The following is a 26,816-nucleotide window of genomic DNA, read 5'->3' on the forward strand; positions in this document are numbered from 1 at the left end:
TCTCGTGTGACCAGAAATCAAGTATATGGAAACCTTATAATCTTCCCCCAACAAAGAATGCTTACGGACAACGTTTGCTACCTACCCGCAGAAACTACCCGCAGAAATAAAAACTACCCGCAGAAACTACCCGCAGAAATAAAACAAGCGAATAATTTGCCATCAGTGCTAAAAAAATACTTACTTGCTCTGAATAGTGTTTACCAATGTGAACAATCATGATGTCATTTTGGTGTGTGTGTCAGTAATTTGCTGAAACCTGTTAAAAAAAACATTCTCCACCAGTGATTTGTTCTTATGGGATTAGCCATGTATGTTTAACCTTTCATAAGAATGGAGGAATTTGCCTTGCTTACACGTGTTGCGTAAGCTTACCTAGAGCTGTTAAATACAATCGTGCACTTACCCATACTTTCGTTTTCCCTTTGTTCGCTCGTGCAATTTAAGGATGTACGATCACTATCTATATGTATGTATCATGTCTTTCTTTTGTATATGGAACTTTTATTTATTCATCTTTTTGGACCCGCAACTAGTCTTTGGCTATGGGTCCAACCAGTTTTGATATTTCTCTATGTTTCACGTCTGCAAATAAAGAATTGAATTGAATTGAACCTATAATCCACATACATGAACCAATTGAGAGCTTGCACCTTCATTACGTCACGTGAATCGCTTCGTTCGCGCCCCAAAGTGCGGCGGAAATGCAGGGAACATCAAGAGGGAAGAATGTAATATCTATATATCAAGAGGTTCTATAGGGGCCCTTCAAGATGTCGTCGTGTGCCCTAAAATAACACTACCGTTACGCCTCCCCTCCCTTACTAGCAGTTAATGGAATGAATGCACCATTTGTCAATATAGCGTCATCGAGATGCATTTATCGGCTGCCAACCGAGGGGTATCAACGGAGGGGTACCAGGCGCTACAGCCGCTCTTGTATCGATCCCTCGGCGATCGCATGGCCAGCGTGTATCCTCCGTTGACCGGTGTCCCGCGCATCCTCACTACGTTCACCGATCCGTCAGCCAGGAATCGAGCGTCCGCTCGGTCGCAGGGAAGGGGGACACCCGAACAGGCTACGCCAGCAAAGAACTTGTCACGCCCCAGCAACTGGCGCCCTCAAACCCTTTCCAACAGATGCACACGAGAAACTGAAGACGCGCGCTTTTTGGCAGCAAGATTTCACCGCGACCGCGAGAGAAAGACGCGAACGCGGCGAGCCCTGATCGACGAAGACAAGCAAAAAAGGACAAATACACAAACCAGACTTCAGAAATACAGAGGGGAGTGGTGACGGGAGAGTGGCACAGAGAGGTTCGGAAGCTCGCAAACACGTACAAAACAGGGCGTACCCAGACGGCGAGCAGTGCAAAGGACCGACCACGCCTGAGCAGAGCTCCGAGAGGAGGAGGAAGAAGGCTTCGGCTGGATCGATGCAAGATCAATAGCGCCACGGCCGCGAAAACAGCCCGAGCGGTATGGCAGTGTGGCGTACGCTACCATATATACGTGTATGTATGGCTAGCCTGTCGTGATGTTTTCCTTCTTTTTCCCGGTTTCCACCAACCATGGATAAGAGGAGGCGGGGAGGACGGGACGAACGTGTGCACTTCAATGACGCCCCAGCGCTCTTGCTGCTTTTTTTCCCTGTCGCGTAGTCAGCCGGAGAAAGCGGGGTTAGGGAAATGAAGGAAACGCAAGAAAACAACAAAAGGACGAAGATGAAAAAGAAACGGAGGCGGAGGCCAGCAGCACGCTGGCGATCAGAGAGGAGAGGACGCGTCCCTCGAACCTTCTCGCATTGTGTGGGTGGCGATCTCATATCCCCCTGGTGGCGGATCAGTCCTTGGACTTCTCTTCCTCCCGTCCCGCCGTCTCGAACGTCCCCATCGATCTGGCTTCGACGCGAACGACCGGCGTCTCGCCAGCCCTTCCTCCCTATTTCGTCCCTGTACTGTTGAAGCGCCGCCCTTTCCAGCCGTCGTCAGCATCCGGCGTTTCGCTCCCTCCTCCTTTCGCCTTTTTGCTTCGTCTCTCTTGCGTAACGACCAGGCTCGTCGCTGTTATACCCTCGTGATGTCATCCTCTTCCTCTTGAGCAATGTCTCTCCTGTTGAGCCGCTGAAGCCAGGCGGCAAGCTTGATCTGCACTTTCGCTTGCTTACGCGCTTTCAGTCTTACATTTATTGAGTCGTAGCCGGCGGTTAAGATTCTTCGCCGGAGCCGCTGTCACTAGTTTGCTTACTTAATCCTAACAACGAGGGTCTTCACCATCTGTGTTAGCCTCCGAAGACACTTCTTCATTTGCAAGCGCTGTGCAGGCAGTACCTGCTTACAGGACAGGGGTAGAAGTGACAGTCTGTAACCATACCGTTCACGCTTACCAACTGATTCGTTTACGCCTGCGCCAAAGTAGGGAAAATGGCGCTGCAAATAAAAGAGTTATTACCAGGCGCTGCCTACAATGAATGAGTATAAAGACTGTGCCAGTGTATCACTACGGTCACTACGCGGCCTTGATGATGTGCCACTGGTCAGTGGAATGCGTGAAAGGCCCGAACTGAGGAAATGAAGGATCGCACACACACAGCGCATGATTCACCTGTATATCAATAGCACTGAACTGAGAATTACACGTATTACAAAGGAGGCACGCAGATTACACAGAAGCCTGGCAGCATCACGCGTGCAGCGGCTCCAGGCTCTTTGTATTAGCTGCTTATGGTCTGAGGTTCTGCTTATGGCCTATGCCTTTGAACCGCATAGGAACGAGAATGAGTGAGTCCATATGCATCCATGTACGCAAAGCAAAGATAAGTGCACAGCAATTAGAGAAATTCAGTTCTTCAGCACAAGTCACGGTACAGTTCCAATCATGTAAACATGCATTAAAACAGCACATGTCCCCATGTTTTTTTCTTGCCACGTTGCTTTCATCAACTCCGAGGTCCTTGTTGATGAGTTGACTTGCCAGAAATTTGCTGTACTATCAGCACCTCCTGGTTGGATGACGCGTGTCAGGTAAAAAAGTTTTAGATTATTTTATCAATATCCTGAATAATGCATTGCCAAAGATTCGTCTGTTGCAGAGATCTCGCTGTAAGTTACGGCCGTTCCCATGCATCCTTAGAACGATCTAGTGATACACTGTAGTTTGCGCACCTGCATGGGGTTGGATGTCCAATGTGCTTTACGCACATGCTATTTGTGTCTCTATTAGCTTTATTTGACTGTTCAAGCACTGTACAACTCAACATGAAGGTTTTGTACACTACCACTAAACGGAAGTCTACATGCTTTGCTTACTTGTATTATTTTTAGTTTGATATTCCGGGATCTTTGTGCATAATATTAATGATACAGTGTCTGTCGTTGCCAGTACTTCAACCTTCAATTTTTGCGGGATTAAAACGCGTTCATATGCGCAGTAAACATACACGTTATAGAAGGGAAGAACCTTCACGATGTTGCTGTACTGAGGATTGTTGATAATCGGTCAATCGAATAAAATAGATCGACAGGTGGCCAAAGGGTCAATGTGCGCGCAATCCTGGGCATGTGCTTATGAAAAATGTGCTTTCAGAACTAACGTTCGCAATATCTGTTGAGTACGCATAAGTGAAACACTTCAGACCAAATTTTTCTGATTCATGTAAGCGGTGTATGCAGCGTCCTTGCAGTGAGACATTAACCGTCGAAAAGACGCAGCTCAGCCAAGCTCTGGACAAAACTTAATGAGCTACAACACAACACCTGCAGTCGAATTCGAGGAGAATGAGTGAGGTAAAATTTAAGTTTCTTGTTGCAAATTTAGTGTCGTTCTCAACCTTGGCAAGCAGCTACCTTTGTCTAAATAGCCGCTGTCATTTGTTGCGCCCTGGCGCTAGCTAGCTTCGAGCAAAATAGACATCTTGACTCACATTTAATTCTAAACTTTCACTTACATTTATCGGAATGAGTTGCACCACAGCGTGCTCTGGCGTTAGTACGTTCTAATAGAAATGCCACGCAGTCAATCTTATAGATCGCCGAAACAAAATCAGACAAGTAAGGTCAATTGAATCAAATGTCTCCCCATCCGGTAATCTCCAGTAATGCTGCGCTCACGATTACTGGCGAAGACGAACGCAAGTCAGGTCTATCAGCCGGGAGAGGGGACTCGCTGCAATCCCAGCGATGTCCTCGCGCCACGCGTCGGCTGCATCCTCACGCGCGCCCGCGCGACGCCTCGGTCCCCGCTCGGTGCCACTCTGCCGCGGCGTGGAAGAAAGATGGCCGCTCTCCGGGGCCAAGCAGCCCCCTCTCGCTCCGGCTCCCGGTCCATTTGTCAACGGGCGCGGGCGCCGTGGCAGCAAGTGCCGCGTCGAGCCAGGTTTCGAGCCCGCGAGCTCTGCGCTTTTACTTCGAGACCCTTGGCGGCCGCCCCGGACCCGCGCGGCGCACCTGATGACGATGATGGAACGTCGCGTCCTGCTGTGTCGAGGCCCGCCCTGGGACTTTCTCGCACGGCCGAGCGGAACGGGGACTGCTGCTTGATGCGCGCTTTGCTTACTTGCTGTTGCTTGGGCTCTCTTAGAGTTTCTGCGCGTGCATGCGATGTCTTGGGCCGCGGGACTCAGTCGTAGACGCCGCGCACTTCTTTGCCGATGTGTATACCGGGTATACGTCACGGAAAGCGACCGAACACAGCGCTTCAAGCGAGCTTGCACATGTGCGCGTGCGTAATGCATTTGGCATCGTAGGCGGCACACATCTGTGGTCCTCGCGGAACCCCCGTGTAGTCGAATGCGTGCATGAAGCTGTTCTTTAATCGGGCCATGAGCCAAAGTGGGACGTTGGGAGTCGGCGTCCCATTTCGACCCTCGAATAGAGGCCCGCGCCTTTTCCTTCTTCTTTCATTTTTTCTTTCGCCGTTGCTCCTCAGATTCCGCTAGTAGAAGGAATTTGCGCGAGAAAGAAACATGGCGCACTTGCGTGTTTTCTAACGTGACACGCGTGCCAAAAAGAAAGGGAACAGCGAGTGCGTATGCCGTGCTTGTGGTTTCAGAAGTGCATTCCTTTGAGACGTACGGCGCGAGCCATCGTTCATTTCGCGTGTCTTCTCGTTGGAGGCGCTGAATGGAACTATAGGAATTGCTCTTGCCTTTGATGAGTGGAAGTTTGCGCAGTTCCGAGCTTGACAACGTTTGGCGGCAGCACGTGCTGCGCAAACAAGAAGGATGGCCGGCACTGAATGCTCGCACGTCTTCCGGTGTGCCCGCCGCATCTTCTAGATGCATATACTAGCGGCAAGCTTTCCCTTTCGTTTCGGTAGTCCTGCTGAGACACGTTCCGTCTCGCAGAGCGTGCACTACTTTTAGCACGTGGCGCGGTCGTGCTACACGCGAACATGACGGCGCGTTCCTGGAGGACTCTATGTGTGCCTTCGGTAGAGTGTCGTGTGGCGCGCGCCTTCGCTTGCTTGAAACCTCCCCCCCTGCTTTCCCCCGCCTTTTTCTGTCACCCGAAGTCGCCTGACTTTCGAGCCAGAGCAGCGTTGTTTGTGTAGCTGGCGAGACAACTGCTACTGTCGTGGTGGGATAGTGCGGAAGCTGGAGAATCAGGAGGGGGGTGCAGGAGTTGGAGCCGTCCGTTTTCGCGCTTGGCGTTCTCCATCGTCACGTTATTGATTGGAGCTCGTTGACGGGGCTTTTCCGCGACGAGAGTTGCTTAATTGCCCCCTCCTCTGTCATCCCGACCCAACCCCGTCGGCCCTTGTCACGTGACCCGGCTTCTGGTGGTTTAAAACGAATGGCTGTGTACAAATGGCGTTCAGTTGGATTTTGCGACTTGGAGCTGCCGCTTCGCAGGGCACGAGCAGAAGGCACGCGCATGCTAATATATATGTACAAGAGCTGCGATATAAAGCTTTCGGCGATAAAACACACGTACCTTTGTTTGTTCATCCCTGCGTTGTTCGATATAACACGTGCTTCTGTTTAGAAAACACCCAGGCGCCTCAACGAGACGTGATGTCAAGCAAATGATTAAAATTCGGCTCGGAAGATAAATGCGGGTGATTTGGTATGAAAGAATGGCAAATAAGAGGCGCAAACTAATGTCTTATCGGTTTGTGCCATTGCTGGCGTCCCGTTTGTTCGCGCCTCTTATTTACCATGCTTAAAATACTGTGCACTCAGGAGCCGATATCGCGCGGGCTTCTACGTGCTGGAATCTTTGTGCAATAGATGGTGATTTTGCCGCGCTGTAAGGGCTCTTTTATTTTTAATCGTGTCTCTAACGAATAGCGATACGTGTGCAGCAGAGGAAAACTGAACACGGATGATTTTTATGATGTTTATAATGAATACGTTGCATTCTGATAACGAATAATGATGATACGCTTCGACCATGGTTTGCAAAAAAGTTCTAGTGCCAGTCTGTCAGATTGACGTGTACTATTGGCGTCAAATGATACGCGAACCGCGGCAAGAATTCGCAATGGTATAGTGCGCGCTGTCCAGTCAATATCATGGACAGGCGCGCATATGCGCAGTGCTGCCAAACCGGATGTGCCCACCTGTACGTCACTGATAATGACTGGAAGGCGTGTAGGCTACTATACTATAGCAAATGCTTGCCGCTGTTCATGTATCATTTGACGCCGAATGTATGTTCATTCGTTCATGCCGACTACGTTATCTAAATGGAATCATCACCCCACCCTATAAATGCTGATACGACGTGCTTCAGGACTTTCATTTTAGCACGCTTTGAACTTTCACTTATTCCTATAACGCCATGACGATACTGGGAGCATTTACACAATATGCTGATGTAAACATAGTGTCGCACCACAAGGTATGATTGATACGTGCAGCATGAGCTATTGCAGCTTATGGGCATTTCTGGTGTCGATGTTTTCGCCCACAGCCGGCGTCCGTCACCGCTAATCCTATCAACGAGAAAAACAAAACAAAAAAAAACATCTGAGCTACCGCAGTGAACAAACCCGGGAACTTTGTATTGGGGTCCGCTACTCCACTACAGAGTCACGCTAGTGCCTCGAAAGTACTCCTGAGTAAGACCTTTCAGATACACCCTATGGTGGAAGGATAGTCGATGTGTAGCTACGAAGGCGTACACGGTAGCCTGTGCAATCGGAAACACGGAAGAGCGTAGTAGCAACGCCACCTAGACAAACTTCGTCAAGGCCTGGAAGCTGTTCGAGTGACGTGTCACTAGTGGGCTGACGCTCGACCTGCGTGAGCTACGGTATGCGTGCTTTAGCGGCCGTTTAGTTCATTTAATATACACCGAAATCGGTATCGCGGAACAGGAGTGTATGACAAACAGGACACATAGGCTGTAACATGTAAATTATGACATGCATGTCATGTAAGGCTTGATTTACATGACACACTCTTGGAGCGCTCGCTGCCGTTTCATTAAATGTATGTATACTAAAATTGGCATAGCGTTACATGGTTGTATGACGAACATAAATGACAGGTTGTAACGTAAAAATCATGACATTCATGCCACGTGCTGCATGACTTGCATGCCACGCTCATGGTGGGCTCGGAACCGTTTGGCTAGCAAGATGTGTATCAAAAGTGGCATGCCGTGCCATGGCTGTATGAGGAGCATAAGTGACAGGTCTTAGCATGCAAATCATGACATGTTTGTCAATTAAGGCGTGAATTATATGACATTGTCAAAGTAAACTTCCGGCTGTTTCGCTAACCGGATTTATACCAAAAGCGGTAGGACGTGAAATAAGTGCGTGACGAATATAAATGAGCAGCTATGTATTGAATACACGAGAATGTAAGTTCTATAGCATGGTATTTAACGAAATGTACATGCATGAATGCACGACAAACATTCAATAGTGAACCCGTTGTTATGACCTGAAGGCCTTCATTTGCCTCACAGACAAATAATGCGATATATGCAGATCCTTGCTGACTGCTACGCATTACATCAACTCCCACAGTGCGTGACATGTGGCGACTTTTTTATTCGATTGGAACCCCCGTTATTTGCGTGCCAAATGTTCTAATAATGAAAAACAACGCATGCTTCAAAGTACATAAATAAGTATACACATCTCGTTCCGCTTTTGTGCATTGTTTATTGCAAACTTCTCGTGGAATATCGTCCGGACTGAAGTGTTTTTCGTACACCTGCAAGTGACAAGAGAGTGACAACTTTACCATTCGCGTTTCTGCAGTTCACCCAAACATACTGCGAAACGCACGCACGTGACAAAAACAAAACGTAATACCATCATACTACATGAAAGGGAATACACGAAAATCAAAAGAGAAGGTGTGTATTTACCTTTGAATGCTTTGTCGGGCTGAAATTATCCTTTGGGTTAACACGTATCCATGCCTTCCGCGTGTCTTCATCGGTTGGAAATCCAAATACGTGTGCCTTGGTCCTCGAGTCGTAGTTGCCACAACAATGTAGAACACAACACTTCCCTGGCATCACAGCCTAGTCACTCAATGACCAACACGCTCACAAACACAAGCAGCACACATCACAGCTTCGAAGGAACTGACGGAACTCAAAGCAACGCAGCATTAGCGTTTCTCGCACTGCTTTCAACTTAACTCGGCATCGGATGGCAGCCAGCGCGTGAGAGATTCGATACACGTCCAGCTTCGAAAACTAGTAATGCTGAAGTGACCAAAACGCCGATGCGAACGCGCCGCCGAACGCGGGCGTAGGCGATGATCCGCCACCAAGCACAGCGCACAACGCAACCAGCGTCGCATGATGCATGGGTGCTAGCGTCCGCCGAGCAAGAGCGGCCCACTGAAAAAAGTCAGCCCACTACCTCTGACGTCACGCGACAAATGGAGTTTAGCTTCCCGGCCTTGACGAAGTTTGTCTAGGTGGCGTTGGTAGTAGCCGAGTGAGTGAGTGAGTGAGTGAGTGAGTGAGTGAGTGAGTGAGTGAGTGAGTGAGTGAGTGAGTGAGTGAGTGAGTGAGTGAGTGAGTGAGTGAGTGAGTGAGTGAGTGAGTGAGTGAGTGAGTGAGTGAGAACTTTATTGTGGTCCAAAAGAGGCAGAAGCTGAACGTGACTGGAGGTCCCGCCAGCTCAGCCAGGTGGCTCCACCCAGGAAGTATACATATATAGCCGAAGAATAATGTGCTGTTGTGAGAGACGGCGCTCAGCATGGTTTGTGTCGCTTGGGTAACAACGGCTGACTTGTTTGCCACGATATTGGCATGGCCTCTTTCGGACACCGCGTTTATCAACGACAAGGTGGACGGAATGTCAGACTTCACCACATTCGCGACGTACTTTGCGGATCACGAAGCGCACCTGACTACTGCGATAAATGTGCGCACTTTGAACCACCATGCTTTCTATGATCGGTACTTCAAACAGGCGACCTCAAGCAGTTTACGACGGGCCACTACTCCATCTCGCCCTGTGACTGTGATGCATGTTTCGCACACAGGCATCGTAATATTTACGTGACAGTGGCCTGTTGAATATAGTGTATTGTGCCGCTAGTTCTTCATCTGCTTAATTTGCCTTTGCACACTCCTGCTGTTTGCATCTGCTCTTTCTCCTATGTTTATTTCCTCCTTGCCCTATCTTATAATTAAGTATAACAAAGCCGTCATTTTTGGAAAAATTTAGCGCAAGATGACACAAGGACGACAAGGGAGGACACAACACGTGCGCTAACTTTCAACAAAATGGTTTATTTCAACCGAAGCACGAATATATACAGTGGTGATGCTCAGACGTTGCAGCCAGCTGTCATGCGCAGAGAAGTACATTTTTGTCATTCTGATTTTAACAGGAGACGTGCAGAAGTGATATTTTCTTATCACAACCTTTTATACAACATATGCGCGCCAAGCACAAAACTAGTGCATGTTCAAAAAATACAATTCTTTTTCTGACAGGGACAGGGACATTGTGGACATCGCATTTTGATTGTGGACATTGTATTTTTTGAACATGCATTAGTTTTGTGGTTGGTGCGCATATCCTGTACAAAAGGTTATGATAAGAAAATGCCACTTCTGCATGTCTCCTGTTAAAATCAGTATGACAAAAAAGTACTTCTCTGCGCATGACGGCTGGCTGCAGTGTTTGAGCATCACCACTGTATATATTCGTGCTTCGGTTGAAATAAACCATTTTGTTGAAAGTTAGCGCACGTGTTGTGTCCTCCCTTCTCGTCCTTGTGTCATCTTGCGCTAAATTTTTCCTAATGTCTTAACAACAAGGCCGAATTTCTCCGCTTGTGCACGACATCTTTGTTGCACTTAGCTACCCCGCATTTTAACCATTTCCGTCTTACATGAAATATAACCTTACTCAGATGTCATTCTTAATGGTGCTTCAAAAGGCTCAGAGCATAAATTTAAGAGCATATTGGTACGTTATTTTCTTCATGCCCGAATCCTCCATTGGCGCCTCGTACTAGCCCTAGTGTGGACGGTGCTTCTTATTTCCACCATTAACTAATACTTGAGCTCATATATCCACAATGAGCGCTAATCTTCGTTGTCGACTCAAGAAGGCTCTTACGCCTGCAACCACGAAAGCCACACGCATCGCCGATGGCGGCAGTTTTGCTGTTAGTGGAAGGTATCCTGGAAGAATGCTGCCAATAGCGTTCTCGCTCTACTCTTCCCGCTATAGGCAGCCAGTAATGCATATGCGGGCGGTATATTAGCCCCTATACACACGCGCATATTCATGTACACGCCCTGAGATAGGCAGTTGGTTCCTTGAAGAAGACAAGATGACTTGATGAAACGTTGCCTCCGGCGACACCACCTGTTCAAGTGTTTTAGATGCGAAGCAGCTCTTTGACTAGCCTCTGTAACGCTGTCCCTCCGTCCGCACAAACTCGAGGCAACGCGCTTCCCTCGGCGCAGGTGTTGGAGCGGTGCCAAGTAGGTCACGCCGCAGCTGGGCGTTGACGTCACGCTCCCCTCGCACGCTTCCCTCGCAGGTGCGCGCGTACGTCACTCTCTCCCTCACCCGCCGGAGCGCCCGCAGCTGCCGGCTCCAACGCCCGCTCGCCTCCCGTGTCTGCGTTTCAAACAAACGTTTACACCAGTAAACGCTACACCGAGTTTCGCTTCAAACGAATCTTCCAGCGCTCACCGCAGCACCCGCGTTAGCGCCGTTCAACCCGTGACGCCACCCGTGCGCAACGCTGCTGCTTCGCATCCCATCAGGGTTCCCTTCGGGGAGATGGTCCAATTTTTTTTTCATTTTTTCAAGGTTCCATCTTCTTGTGAGTTCCTGGATTATTTTGAAACCCTGTTATGTACCTTTACGTCATCATAACACTGGTGAACAAAGAGACATGTGGCAAACTAGGATGTTCAAAAACGCAAAGCAATACTTTCTAATTAGCGAACAGGCAATATTCTACGGGACTTCTATGGGTTGCTGATACATCAAGAGGAATGTTTTCTTCGCCAGAAGGTGTCTAGTGGGCATGCGCTTTTTGCGCATACTGCTGATCACTAGAAGAAGGGCATATAATGATAAAACGTTTATTTAGAAGAAGAAAAAAAATTAACTAGTACGAGGGAGAAATGTCAAGGGTGCGTTCCCCATTCCACGACACCAGTGGCCATTCGCTGATCGCCCGGCTTGATCCAGGAGACCCCGTTGGATCTCAGGTCAGGTAGCGGACGTGAAATAATCACTCTGTTCGTTTTGTTTATTCCTGGAACGAGGAGGATCGTTAGTACCTATTCTTAGGACCTGTCTGTGACCCATTTCCAAGGAACTCCAAAGAACCAGCGCTTGAACAGCACAAAGCACTCATCTCTTAACTAAAGAGCCAACTTACCCACTATTTTAAGCTTTCTTCTTCACTTTTATGCTCGAAGTCGAAGTGTAGAGGGCAATCCAGTAAAGAAACTGCGCGACATGCTGCAGTAAAGAGCTGAATGTACGAGAGAGCCACAAAATTGAAAACATGTTAGTCGGAAAGAAACATTCACTTCCTTTCCTTTTATTCAACTTTATTTTAGTCACTTATGAAAGAGCGCATTTGTTTCTTTATCTTTGGCGCACTCTCAGCGTGGTGTACTCGCACGGCCTCGCAAGCGTAGCGTGCTCGCTAAGGCATCGTCATCCTCAGCTACTGTACTCCTATTATACACTTGTTTTTTGAGGTGCATGAATACATGCGCCTCAAAAAACAAGGACCCACCGCTCTTAAGTCGAAATCGACCGCCACGATCTTCAGGAAGAAGTTGAAAAAAGAAAGGAAAGGAAGAAGAAAGAAGCTAAGGCGGCTGTGCTCATCGCCCGTGAAGAGCCGGTACCCTGAAGCCAAAGGAAAACGAAAGAATGCAAAGAAGCGACGGTGGTGACACGTAGCGGGCATGGCATCGCGCAGCCTCGGCAAGAGAGAAACAAATAAAAAAAAGAGAGCCTTGAGGCAGTCGGCACTAGTGGTGCGGGACGGCGGAACGGCCGCCAGAGGGCGAAGACGTGTACGAGAAAAAGTCTGGTAGCGCCGCGATGCAAAGACGTGCCGCGCACCGGAGTCTTCGGCGGCCCAAGACCGCGCGCAGTTCTTTCTTCATCTCTCCCTCCACGACTCGTTAATTCGTTCTTTGCAGATGGCCATCTGCCGAAACGTCAGCAGGCACTATAGAGCTGGCGCAGTGGCTAGCCTTTTCTTTATCTTTTTTTGTTTTGAACAGGTCGGAGGTATTACCTAATCCGTTTCTTTCCAGTTGGGGTGCGGGCCACCGTTTGTCACGCTATCGCTCCGACTGCTTACATCTCCAGAGGGGTTTTTTCCTCTCGCCTTGCTCCGAGTCCCTCGAAGCGTCGCAGTCCGCGGGATCGCGATCTTATTCGGTGTATCCAATGTCGAAATCCGCAGAGCCATTCGCCGGCGTTTCGTCTGTAGAACAAAGTGCGCTGCGTGCATAGCAAACTGCATGTTCTGAGCAGGCAGTACAGCGCTATTTGGCGAATGATGTAATCTTTACACTGCCGATGATACAAGCCAATCGAATGAGATATTTAGAAGCACTGTGATTCTTGCGGCTTATTCGTCCCTTAGAGGTCGGAGGTATTGTATAGGTGGCACGTGTGACAGGAGAACTTAGTGCAACGAATGCATCTTCGAAATAAAACAGTTAATCTCTCCGTTTTGTGTTAGCGAAAACAACTCATGACCTTCAACGCCCAAGATGAGCCCTTTAAGACAGAAGGATCGATTTCGCACTGGGGGACTTGTTTTGCTTGCTGGCTTTTCCGAGTATTCGATATTGCTGCAAGTTCTACATACACTTCTTTTGCCTGCAAGAAAACGGGTGAAATGATAGGGTGAACATACTGTATTTGTTATGGTTTTATACCATGTATGGTCGCTCTCATTTGCGGCTGTACTTCAGAAAATTATACTTCCTTTTCGCCTGGAAAGTGATGTTATGCAAAAAGAAAGAAAACAGAGAGATGGGAGAGATAATTGCCGAGAACTCCTTTATTTTGCTTCCTTCGCAAGTTTCTTTCACAACAACAAGATTGATGAGGGCACCTTCGCGGAGAGATGGACGCACCATATACGTTCCTGTACGACCGATAATATTGGTCGTCCTAATGTTTGTTCCGGTGTTTTGGAACTATAAAATAAGTTGCGTCGATGAAGAAACAGGGGAACTTTTTCTTCTTAGCGCCGGTTCGTTGTTCAAGTGGTATCGCTCTAAGGAGCTAAGTTTAACAGCAATGTGACCTTGACATGAACCACCTGCTTGATAGAGTGGTTGTATTATCACTAGAGAGCGATTTCGCTTGTCTTTCTTGTCTATCTTTCCCTTCATGTAACGGATAACTTATGTATGCACATTCGAATAAGACCTGACGGCATTTGTGTACTCGTAATGTTCTTTTTTTAGATTTCCGAGAAAGCAAGAATGCTTTCGGCTTCCAGTGATATTACAGCTCTATTACAGCTCTGGAAACGTTTGGAGGTAGTAAATGAAATGCTTGAAATCTTCGAGAACGGCCGTGCACCAAAGGAAACTGCATGAAAAAAGACGAAGCAGAACACATTTTCACAGTACTGCGGCAGTATTGAAGAGTTGTTTCGTTACCGAATGCCCTGAAGTATTTAAGGTTCTATTGGTTAGTCACTCTCAATAAACAGGGTGTCAATATAGCTACACTCACTGAATTTAACATGGATTTTATGCGATATGATTGATAAGGAAGTCAGTTGTTGAAGCAGACAGTATTGCTCCTCTGCAATAAACTGATTCACCATGATACAAACAGATTGGGCAATAAAAACACGTAATCGACCTACGCCAAACCCGGAAGCAGCTGCACCCGCAACGAAATTATATATGGACCCAACGACTTCAGAATGGAATGGAAATACATCATAATGGAAATTTCCGTCCTAAGGAGCACAATTCCCAAAGCTGAAGAAGCTATAGTTGTGGGGGTGTTATTGGGCGTCCAGATACAATAGTTTATATTTTAGAGAAATTACTTTGAAGGTTAATAATATATTTTCTGTCTTTAAGAAAGCAATCCGTAAAGGAGATAATATTTCATGTCGAGGGGTATTCACAGACCTCTCTAACTTTGTCCAGTGCTTTTTTACGAGTATTTCTCTTCAACATTGCCGCATTGTCAAATTTCACTCTCCTTGTATTGGCGACAAGGCGATGTCTGGCTGACGTTGACAATATATAATTGTATGTACTCGACGCTGCAGACGCATCTTCGTCATAAACACAGCTTCAATAGTTTATTCACGCCTGGCATTGTTAGTGTCGTTGATGGAACAGATGTTTTACGGTTTTGGGCATGTGTACAGCTCGTGTAAGCTGTGGCTGGGTGCACTTCTGACATATTTACGGTGCCCTACAGCATGGTTTCTCAAAGTGGGTCCTGCACTCGCCGAGTCACTTAGAAGTGAACCCGAGGTGCGATTTGATAAGGCAGTGGACATGCTGCTGCCATTTACAACAACATATTGCTTGTGAGCAGGCATTCGCGACACTAGCATATCTGAAAATAAAAACAGGAATCGGTTGGCCCTCTGCATCGATTTGTTGGTGCAAGGAAAGTGAGTTCAGTTGCATGTCAGTGAATAATTTTTTGGATACCCTTGCTTTTGAATTTATTGCACGTGAATGTAGCGTGAATCGAAGGACAAATTCTTCCTTAAAAGGGGGGGGGGATGTCCCTTGGTACTTAAAGGAGCTTAGCGGGGTTCCCTAGGACCAACATGCTCGAGAACCCTTGCCCTACAGCTTCACCTTTCACTTTTGCTAGCTAATTCTATCTTTGTCCATAGTCACCGACGGGTTTCATTCAGTGGCGTACCAACTCGTTCGCGTGTGGGGGGGCTGGCGCCTCTCACTCTGTCCGCCATGTATGTATGTATGTATGTATGTATGTATGTATGTATGTATGTATGTATGTATGTATGTATGTATGTATGTATGTATGTATGTATGTATGTATGTATGTATGTATGTATGTATGTATGTATGTATGTATGTAGGTATGTATGTATGTATGTATGTGTGTGTGTGTGTGTGTGTGTGTGTGTATATATATATATATATATATATGAGAGAGAGAGAGAGGGAACTGCATTTTCTCTGAATATGACCTGATTTTTTACATTCATAGAGATGACTTGCTTTTCAAAACGGTTTGTTTTCAATCGAGGAAGAATTTGCACAAACAGATTGTGCAGGCTGGGCCGTCCTATACAGCGACAACACAGAGGTGTTTAATAATATTCTGGAAATATTACCGTGAAGTTTAAAAATTACAGCCACATATAACCTGTTCTTCATCTGAGCATTCCCTCTGCAAACTTCAAAGTCTCAGTTTGGCGTTGTAAATACGATATATAAAGAACCTGCTACGACTCTAGTACCTTAAATTCTCACTTATTGAACAAAACATGTAGCTGACAAAAGAAAGTACTTCGCAGAAGTCTTCAGAAAAAGCTGAGTGCCAGTTTCTTTACTCATAGAGCTCTCCAACATAAAGTCTTTCTAAAGAAGAATAAAAAGTTCAGTCCATTAATATTTATGGAAACCACATTGTTCTGGTTGAGTATAGTTATAAGATTATAAATGACTACGAAATTGTGTACTAGGTGTTGTTCCTTGCCCTCCTACTTTTCCCAGCTTGGGTGGGGAGTGGACGGGAAAGCGGTGAAGTGTGCCTTTACTCCTCCCCTCCGGCTCCTCCAAGTAAATAGCCTACGCAAACTGTGTAAGCTCCAATTTCTCTTGTTTGATGACTGACCCACAGGTCTTGAAGTCTAGAGATGTGCCAAGCTTCTACAATCTCTCTTGTTTTCTGATTAGGATTACTATACAAAACATCAGTTTGGTTACACAAAAGACTACACGAACCCGAAGAACAACTAGCACAATGCATTGCTAAATGTGTTGCCAGCCTTCCCTTCAAATTGGCGAAGTGCTCATCCTAATCAGACAACTCATCCTAATCAGACAAGAAGAGAGAATGTAGAAGCTTGGCACATCTCTATCTTCAAGAGATGTGTGTCAGTCATCCATCCATAGCGCTGAATGATAACGAAATTGACTTGCTAAACAAGATGTGATAGTGGAACGTGTCTGTTAAAGGATTTATTGTTATTTATGTAAAGGAATACACTATGCCGTTATGCTCATGTGCAGTGATCATGAGGTGCTTGTAGCGAGTATATATTGTGGTGTCTTATTGAATAAAGGTCAGTTGATAGTCTGCGCTGGTCCTTATGGACTTTTCGTCTGTGTCTTTGTGTTGCGTGTGCAAAATTATCATTATGCAGCCAAATCAACTAGCCCGCCTTTGCGCTTTATTGCACAAAGATTTAAATATGTTCATGGACGTTAGTTGTCGAGATGGAGATGTGCCACCAGGCGTTAACGCGGGTGCGTCCACATCGACCGCTGCTACAGCTGGCATACACCAATAGATATTGTGCAAGCTCTCGTATAGCAAGCTATAATATTCTTTCAGCTACTTCTGCGAGGACACGTTTCTATTCGTGTTATACTGAGTCCTATGACCGAGGGATCAACTATGTTCGTTTTTCGTGGGTCCATGCTACTGACGGCTCGGTAGATTGGACTTCGGAAAGGGAGGTTACGCGGGGAAAGTTGACGTCACCACCGTGGAGTGCTACCAAACAATAACTTTGAACCTCTTGAAACTTGATAACGGGCACTTCATTCGAGGACGCTGTGGTTAAAGGGGGTTTATGCTCTGTATGGGTGATGTGCGCGACACATCAGTCGTTTCGTAGAGGTCCGTGCGCTTGCTTGTGCTGAGAAGTCTCTTCCTTTTCCCTTCTTCCATTGTAGGGTATACCAAAAAGGATGCTTATTTTTATCTACTTGGCTGCCGTTCGTTTTTCTGTCATTTCTCCTTTGTGTTTAAAGTGTGTGCGTGTGTGGCTTTGGGTTCTGTGTGTAAGGAGAGCTGTTCACTGAAATAATTTCTTCACCGTGATGCTTGGGTACTTAAAGGGGCCCTGCAACACCTTTATTTGTTATATTGGAATAGTCCCATTATTGACGTATGACTCTTCACGAGCCATATGCCGCAAAAATTTTTCGAATCCGTCAAGTCTAAGTGGTGTTACCAAATTATAGAGATCACGTTCCGCAGCTTTCTCTCTCAACTCAACGCAGCGAGCGCGCGGAAAGCTGCGCGCGGCGTGAGGGGAGGGAGGGAGGGTGGAGCTGCGAGGAGGCGACGTCAGCGCCGGCGGCATTTTTTTCATTTTTTTCTCTCTGGCGTCTCGGCGCAACCACGTGGTCTGTGCCGCCACTTCCGGTCGGCTTGCGTCGTTCTCGTCAAGCGGAGTCGATCGCGCTGTGTATCGCGCGTGCTTGAAAACTGCGCGTCGGTTTGGTAATGTTGGGTGTGCACCTCGAACGCCGTAGTGTTTTCATCGCTCTGCCAACCATGGAAGCAAACGTGCGCGCTCGTTTGGAACGAATGACAGCTGAGATCGGTTTCGGCCCATACTCCGATACACCGCCTCGTAAGACGGCACTGGCAGACGACCCGAAGCGCCGCCATTACCGGACGCCAGCATTGTTATCGGAGACACGCTGCGCCCGTGCCTCGGTCGGTCGTGACAACGTGCCGACGATGCAGTTCTCAGCTGACGAGGCAACACTCGAACGGCTGCCACTCTCAACGGCAACCGGCGATGGTCAAAAGCACAGAAATATTCACGTTTTCGGCACTGCGCATGGCGAAGAAAACGGAACCACGCAACTACGAGCAGACGAGCTGTCGGTGAGACCGGAAGTGCTAATATTAATGTTTGTTCGGTGTTTTTAACGCGATAACATAATATAAACATACATATTATCTACTTATTGAACTCAAAATTAACAACGAAAGTAATAATGAGGGTGTTATCGTGATTATAACATCAGCCAATGGTGGAACTGCCGACAATCGCGTCATATTTTGCGGACTAATACGTCATTTGTCGAGAGAAGAGGGAGCGATTTTCAGCTGACTTTGAGAATTTATTGTAAATTCCAGGCCGTGCGCATTGCTATAATATTTGGCTCGCGTGTTCTCGGGAGCCTCGACTACCGATCGGCAGCACTTTTTGAGCATGCTCGAAAAGTGTTGCAGGGCCCCTTTAAGAAGGTGACGACAGCGCCATCGACTACCACGCGTTCCGAAGCGACGTCTGATCGTGCGCACCCCTTTTTTCACGTAGTTACCAGCCAGAGGGCAATCCGTTTACGCTCAAGGTTCTTCTCTCTCTCTCTCTGGCCTTTTTTCCTTTCTCTCTCACTCGCGCGCTGTCGTTTCAGCGTTCCTGTCGGCGAAAGTGTGGGCCGCCACACGCCTGACGGGAATGCCGGCGGCTTACTCATGGAGAACGTGAAACGAGCATTCCAGAGCGGCGGCAAACGAGAACGAAAAAAAAAGAAGAAAAAGAAACAGTAAATATCCAAGGCACGCGCGCGCCGTGCGTTGTTGGCGGGAGACGAGATATTGCGTCATCAAGCTACCCTTTCCCGCAGTCATCTCCTTCTCCCGCTATAGCGTGTCACAGCATTTTCTGACGCCATCTCTCACTCTTCGGTCGCCAGCAAAATGGCTCGAATAAAATGAGAAACGGGCCAGTCTAATGACTCAAAGTGCGGAAGTGTCGCGTTAAGCATGCCACCAGATTAGACCAACGATATAATGGCTTCCTTCCTTCACCTTGTTTGCCTCTTCCCATGAAGTCGTATTACACGTGCCTCCTTCGCAGCCCGCTAAACGGCGTCGAAATGCCTACGAGTTGTAAGCGGTTGTTTACATGGGCAAATTTATACGAAAGGAATGAAGTCAAAGCAAAAATGTTTGCCGATGACCGCGCTGTAACTAACTCGAGCAGTTGACATCTGAAACGGCGGTCAACAGTGAATGAGAGAGGAGGGCAGTAGAGGTCAGGTAGAGAGTGATGGATTACGGGGAGGGGGCGGGGACATTTTAGAATAGTACACTCAAGGACGTAATGTCTGATCTGTATATTCTGCAGTGACCTCCTTTATGGTCGGATAAAACATCAGAAGTCTGCAGCATTTCCTCCTCAAGGGTGTATGCAGACAGGCCTGCCTCAACTGGCGTGCGCTTAATACTGACATTATTAACCGGACGACTGGTGACGGCGCCTTCGGAGAGAATTGCTTAGTGCATGAGATGGTCTGTTTCTTTAGTCACAAAGGCCATCAGCTGCTGAGCTTCGGTCATCTGGGCAGGGCCTCTCCGGACTTCTTAAGTTCACAGACAGCGCACAACGTCGGGACAATATTGTTTTTATGGAGGGTGTGCGATACCCGACAATGGCCCAATGTGGCCGGCAAAGAGCCAATATCGACCGAGCCAATGGTTTAGGCCGATAATTTTGGGCCAGGTTTGCCACCTTTCTCGGTTTTCACCGGCAGTATTAGTAGAAGTTTGCCGCCGGTTGGCCGATATCGGGTGATACCGGCAGGGGCATAGCCAGAAATTTTTTTCGGGGGGGGGGGGGGGGGGAGGGGTTCAACCATACTTTATGTATGTTCGTACGTGCGTTTGTACGTGTGCGTGCCTATATACGGAAGCAAAATTGAAAAATTTCGGGGGGGGTTTGAACCCCCAACCCCCCCCCCCTTGGCTACGCCCCTGGATACCGGGTAACAATCTGTATATAGATTGTATATATAATTGCATGCGACCATAAGCAGTGTAATCACACACCTTTGTACACCGGCACCGATGAGCGCGAATGTGGTGAAAGAAATTACGTGCTTTTAAGGGGACAGCCATGTATGACTCATCAAACGCGAAAAGTGACCGTCAGCGTCGGCGGTGTCAACACAAGTTATGCAAAACATAATCATCAGGCGATGGCGTCACCCGGTGACGTCATCATGATTTCACAGGTCGCCAATACTTGTGACGTCATCGTCACTTCATCGTACCGTCACAATGACATCACAAGGTCACGTAATCACATCTCATTGTAGAAATGTACTTCTCTAAAGGGGCTCCCGCGGCTTTCCTTGTTTGACGATTGCTCGTCACGTCACGGATTTCAGCCTGTTTTCGTATGTTGGCCACATTGACTCAATCAGCCGTTCTGGGACTTGCTAGAATGAGGCTCCCTTAGAACATAATCCCATTCATCTGTGCCGTTAAACCATTATGTCGGCCCTTAATGCCTTGCTGAGTGCCATCAATGCCCATGACGTCACGGTTAAACCGTGCAGGAACATCCGGGCGGCATTCCCGCCCGCATTATATTTTTGAGCGTGCTGTGGCTTAGCAAGGGTCTTCTCGCGACAAGGCAAGAGGAATCTTTACAAGAGGAACCAATACAAGAATAATCGTCTACATCTTTTGGTGTCTCTTTAACTTCCTATTGCGTCAAGTGTTTTAACTGAGAAACTTCGGTGCATTCCCGTCGTGGCGAAGCGTTCCGAGACACACGCAGCTCTCGCTCCTAACGGGCGCACTTGGGCTCAAAGCCAAGGCACCTCGTCCCTCCCCTTTCCACCTTTTGGCTGGGAAGAAGAGTTTTTCACTTCGCGGAGCCCTCTGCAGGGTCTTGATTTATGGCACGCCTTTTTCTACCACCGCGGGGAAGATGAGCGCATGCCCGCACACACCCGCGGCTTTACGAGAGCTACTTAAGAAAAAAAAAAAGGCTCTCTCGTATTACGACGTCGCTTGTTTCTCGCCCCCGAACCACCGACGGTGGTGGGCTGGTCTCATGAGCTTCCGCAGCGTCGAGCTTGTGGTGCTTAAACGCTGACGTCTAAGTGGCTGACTAGATGCAAGTTAGCGCAGCGTAAGTGGCTCTGTCCTCTTGCGACCGAGCCAAGCTAAAAACTAAACAAAATAAATGCTAGAAGCGCTATGAAGCAACCTTCGGAAAAGTTATTGCCCTTCGTTGAAGTTTTTTTGAAGCAGGTAGAACGCATTTTTAGAACCGCAGACGTATAATTGCGTCGTAAAGCGAGTGTGTTTTTCTTGACATCTTGCTTCGCGCTATGCAAATATATTTCCGTGATAGCTATATAAAATAGTATACATGCTGTGCTTTCTCGTTAGAAAAGAAAAAGAAAAAAAAGGCAGAAAATTAATATAATAGGCTGAGAAAGCAAGAAGCTGGGTCTACAAGAATATCGGCAGAGTTATTCAGTTGCCAAAATTTATGGCATCACGTGCATTTTGACTTCGTTTCGTAGGAGACCACAGTCAATATTTTTACTTCGGCCCTTTGAAGTGTAGCATGTCCGAATTATTATCGTGTCATTGCACATTCGCCTGTCTGTTTATACAGAAACATAGGTCTTCAATTCGGTAATTATATATCTTGTCAATGCTGATAGGTGATTTTCAGGAAAGTGTTTTTCTGAAGTGTTTCACTCGGTAGCAGGGGCGTAGCCGGAAATTTTATTTCGGTGCGTGGGGGAGGGGGGAGGAAGGCTTCGACTACCCTTGATACATGTTCATGCGCGTATATAAACGCATGCAAAATTGCAAAATAAATTGGGGCGGGGGGAGGGGGGGTTTCAATTCAGCAACCACCCCCCTGGGAACGTCAGTGATAGGTAGTACATCACCTGTCCAATGAGCTCGTGTTTGTCCTAGCTTCAGTACTCGAAGGAAAGAACTTCCAGAGGTGTTAGATAGACTTGACATTCGCCCATTGTCGTAGGAAAGGGTCTTGCCGATACCGTGCTCCACACGGAAGGCTTTGAGAGCGTTGTTGCGTTTCTTGCGGACAAATGGGCTTAGAGACAGACTTTAAGCAGTGTCGTTTATCGTATTATTGTTCTCTCTCCTTTCTTCCTTTTCTTCTTCTTCTTCTTTCTTTTGTAGCAATTCTTTCCTATAATCTTTTATTCCCCTTACCTCTTTGCTGGCTAATTTCTCTTTCCTTCCGTCTTTCTCTTCCTCATCCTTGTAGCCTTTCGTACTGGTTAGCTTCCAATGTATAACACTACTTGCCTAGATTTGTATTAATTGCATCTGTTGGTACCTGAATGCAGTGCAAATTTTTCCGACAGCGACCACGCAAAGGCTAGATGCCTGATATTGTTGACCTCTGCCTGACACGCTACTCTCTGCGGGCTTCGAACACGTTTCTCTGTACACAGTTCACCCTGAACGCTTCTACGAGCGCGTGTATTTGTGCAAAGAACAAACTTCTCCACTCGGTCTCATCTTTTACACCCCCTCTCCCCGAGCGGGGTAGCAAACTGTACTCAACTTGGTTAACCTCCCTTTTGCGGAGTGAGCACTCGATACCCCCTGCCAGCACCCGATCTCGTCCACGGGGAAATCTCGCACCACTAAATGTTCTCATTGTAACAAAGTCTGTGAATGTCTGGGATACACAAGTGAGACACATACATGCCATGAGGTCTATATACTACTTCATCGCAAGTGCCGACGTTTTTAACGAAATGTTAAAATGTTTTCAGGAGTTTGTGACCATTTATTTCTGATGCTATGGGTCTAAAGTTCGAACTGGATCAGTAAATTGAGCTCCTGTTATCTTTCTTTTATTTGCAGACGCGCCACCGATGGCGCAGCGCAACTTCCCGGCCTCGTTTTGGAATTGCCACCAGTCGCCGACGGGCGGTTCATCCAGCCACGGCATGTCCACAGCCACCGGCAGCGCAGGCGGCTCAGTGTCGAGCCCCGTGGACCTGTACGCGAGCAGCGAACCACACCCTTACCACCACGCTCACCACCACGCCGCGTCGGCAGCAAATGCCGCTGCCATACACGCCAGCTTGCAGAGTGACCCGTGGCACTATGCGCTTACGGCGCCCCAGGCTGGGCCGTACAGGTATGATCTAAATGCTTTTGTACAACAAGCTTACAGGATACAAGAGGGCACAAAACATGGGGACTAGAAGGAGCAGTAGAAGGAGCGTGACTGTCTTCTTCCTCTATACTGCCTCCTGGTTTGTTAGGCTGTTCTGTCATTTTGTTGCTAGAGATGGCAGTTGGTTGAAATTGTACCGAGAAATTAACAGCGTCATCAGTTGATGATCCTGCCGCACTTCGCTGCTTGCAATCTTTCACAATGCGTTCTGAAATTTATCTATGTAAACGCGTTGACACGCTTTATCTGTGTCTACTAGAGGTCATGCTCCTGTCCACAGCGGTATAAATCCTGATGCGACGTAGCGTTGTTATGAAGAGGCAATATATTGACTAAGCAAGAACAATAGAAAACGTCCGCGAACAAAAAGCACCGATATTTAAAGTGCATGTGAGCATCAGAAACGTAAATTTCGTTTACGTTTAGGGACTCGATTGTTTTGCTCTCGTTACAGACACAGGTAGCGCCGCGATGTGATGCAGACATGACAAAAGCAGGAAAATCTGGTAGACGTAACAAAATATGGTTAGCTCGAGTAGACAATAAATGACTGCCCCGCTCCCCTCTCGCCTTCTTTGTTGTAAAGACAATTTCGTCAGAAATCATGTTAGTCCCCATGCTTACACCGTCAATGCTCCTCCACACAGGTCTTCAGCGATGCACGAGCTGGCGTACTCTGCGGGTGGAGCGGCGCACCGCTTCGGTGCCCAGCAGTACGGCTCGCTGCTACTGCAGCCGCGCTCCTCGCGCCTGGCTCCAGCCACATGTACTGCGCTGGACAAGAGCGATGCGTGGGCTTCGCCCGCAGCCCGTTACCATCACGACCAGCTGACCGGGCACCACGTGGTGGACGCATCCGGATACCAGGCAGCCGCTCATCATCATTACGGGATGGGAGCCGCAGCAGCCGCGGCCGCCATGACCGGTAGGGAACCCCTAGTATATACGGGTGCTTCTAGAATTTCTATATATTGAAATGTGGCTAGGTATACAGCTTAGCGCATAGAGGGCAATGATACTCGCAGTGTTTAAGAAGCTCAGTGCCATGAGTGGGAGAGAACACGCTTACGAAACAGGATAGTTGCTTGTGTACCAGGACTGTAGTGAACTGGCGGATTGTCTGCAACGTACTTTGCACCACTGTCTCCAGATCCCAACAGCGGCGGCTACATGCTGGAGTTGTACAAGTTCCAGGCGATGCACGCGTACCGGTGAAAAAAAAAAAACGAAAACGAAACAAAAATACCGAACCAACCACCACCGGTGGGTCTACAGCGGGTGACGTCACTACGACAAAGCAAGAGTACGTTTTGTTTTGTTTCTACCGCTTCTGCCAGACTTCCCTGGAAGCTTCTACGCTCCTCGCTTGGCGTCCCCTAAACTAAATGCAGAAACTCTCGTGGCTATGGATGCTTGCGCTTTTAGTTTAACCAACTCTCTGAGGCGGTTGTGCATTAACATGGGCTTCGTCTTTGCTTGCTGTAACGGTGGTGGTGGTTTTGGTTGCGGTGTGATGTTTCGAGTCCTCCTGTTGTCTAACTCTTTGTCCTGTGGTGGCTGGCTCTTTCCCATTACTTTATCTCTATCTTTAGCCATAGTGAAAGCGGGTGGTCACACTGAATTACCGGCCATTTCGAGAGAGCGTCAGTGAATATCTTTGACGTAACCATTCCGTATGCTACGCTGTCAAGCTCAACGCAACAAGTCTCGTGTGATATCATAAACCATCGAGATTGCAAAATGTCAAAAGTTTCAGTCTGTCGTCGCAGCAGCCTATTTCTCACAATGTCATCATGCTATGGCCTTTTAGACGCCAAGGAAAGCGTTGAGGGTTACATTCTGCTACGAAGGTAAAATACAGTGCCTACACCTCTTTCTTAAGACATCTGGGAATTCCTGAATTTATTCGGTAGGTTTTTTATAACAGAAAGCTTTCAAAATCTTAGGTATTATATCCTTGTCACAGGGCCAATCTAGTTAAACAGCATACATGCAATGCACATGTGGGCCGGTGATCCGTAAGTTCTTGTACATGAATGACAGCCGGTGCTGTATGTTGCACTGAACATATGCGACGTATGTGTGAACCATGATGCTATAATTTTCTAGCCATGTTAACCCGTTGCTTCTAGATGCGTTCAGTGTCGGTTCATCCTCGCCACGACAGGACAGAGTTTAATAAGGGTTCTCCTCATTGAGAACACCTACACCACTATCTTGTTACGGTTGAATTGTTTTTGTTTACTGGCAGTGTAATGCTGGCGATCAGAGGCCGCCATCTAACGTCTTCCGCCTCTTCTCCATGCCTGGCTTATGCCATAGCAACATAGTTCCCTAATCTAACGCTTTTTCAATATCATGAGATGGGGGATCATTACGGAATTCAAAAATTAGGTTCGCTATTAATCCCTCACCTTTCATTGAAGTAATGTAATGTGTCGTTGAATTTTAGGAAAGCAGCGGGACCATTGGTATGACGCTTTCAACCGAACCATTGTTTCCACGTCAACTGTGCTTCAACCTCCATTGTATCTTATGATAGCCAATATTGTTCGCCGTGATAAAAATTTGAAAAATGAACAAGCTTTAATTGACACAAAAGGGCCGTAGTGATTGTAGGTGGGTCACTGTGCCTCCCCGAGGCACTGATTTCGGTGATGAGGGCCACAACAGATTACTAATTAGGCCACGTATTCTGCTATGCAATATAATAGCCGTCGCCAAGAAATTAAAACTTCTGTTTCTTTAAATAATACTGTGCCAGAAGGGAAAAAAAATCTATGAATGCCCTTCCATGCATTCTGCCTGTAATGGCGGAAACCTGAAACGACCAGATTCAATTACCAGCCGCTTCTTTATGAAAAATGGAAATAGTAACACTAACAAGACAGCCATCTAAAACAAATGAAATATGCCGTCCTAGAAGTTAAATTGTTCTGACAACATGCATGTAAGAAATATCGCTCTTGTAGACCCGTAAAATGACAACATTTTGTAGGGATGAAAAATACTTGAACAGGGCTGGAGGCAACGTTTCGAGAAGTGGTCTTGCCTTCTCCAAGGCTGCCTCGACAGAGGCAAGACCACTTGTCGAGACACTGGCTCCAGGAACTCTCCATGTTCAAGTATTTTTCATCACCTCAAGTTTCCGTGTTTCCCTGAGCTTCTGCACTGTTTTAACATTTTGAAGGGGTAGCCCGCTGGAACGGCTGATCTCGACTGTGTGCTCCGAAGTTCACGAAGTGCGAAAGCAATTAAGGCCAATAATAACTGAGCTGGTATTTTCCACTCGGTATGCATAGCCTTTCCAGGAGAAAATAAAAGAAGGGCAAGGTATACATGCTCAGAGATACGGAGAGTTGTTATAGTTTGTGATTGAAGTTCAGTAATGCGCTCGCTAGTGTTCGAAATTATTCGC

General features: G+C 47.4%; 1 protein-coding gene across 2 annotated transcripts in view; it reads left to right on the plus strand.

The window, feature by feature from the left end:
* Positions 1 to 26,816, plus strand: part of LOC119395878 (uncharacterized protein DDB_G0271670) — an 88,389-nt gene that overhangs the window by 55,247 nt on the left and 6,326 nt on the right. The window contains exons 3-5 of one of the 2 annotated variants that reach the window (XM_037662883.2): positions 23,080 to 23,359; positions 24,046 to 24,323; positions 24,549 to 24,701. In XM_037662883.2, coding sequence (XP_037518811.1) covers positions 23,080 to 23,359; positions 24,046 to 24,323; positions 24,549 to 24,613 — 623 coding nt within the window. In that variant the 3' untranslated portion in view covers positions 24,614 to 24,701. The remainder of the gene's footprint in view (positions 1 to 23,079; positions 23,360 to 24,045; positions 24,324 to 24,548; positions 24,702 to 26,816) is intronic. The other variant, XM_049416803.1, reaches the window with a different exon arrangement.

This window comes from Rhipicephalus sanguineus, chromosome 6 (assembly GCF_013339695.2).
Source record: "Rhipicephalus sanguineus isolate Rsan-2018 chromosome 6, BIME_Rsan_1.4, whole genome shotgun sequence".
NCBI classification, from domain to species: Eukaryota; Metazoa; Arthropoda; class Arachnida; order Ixodida; family Ixodidae; genus Rhipicephalus; species Rhipicephalus sanguineus.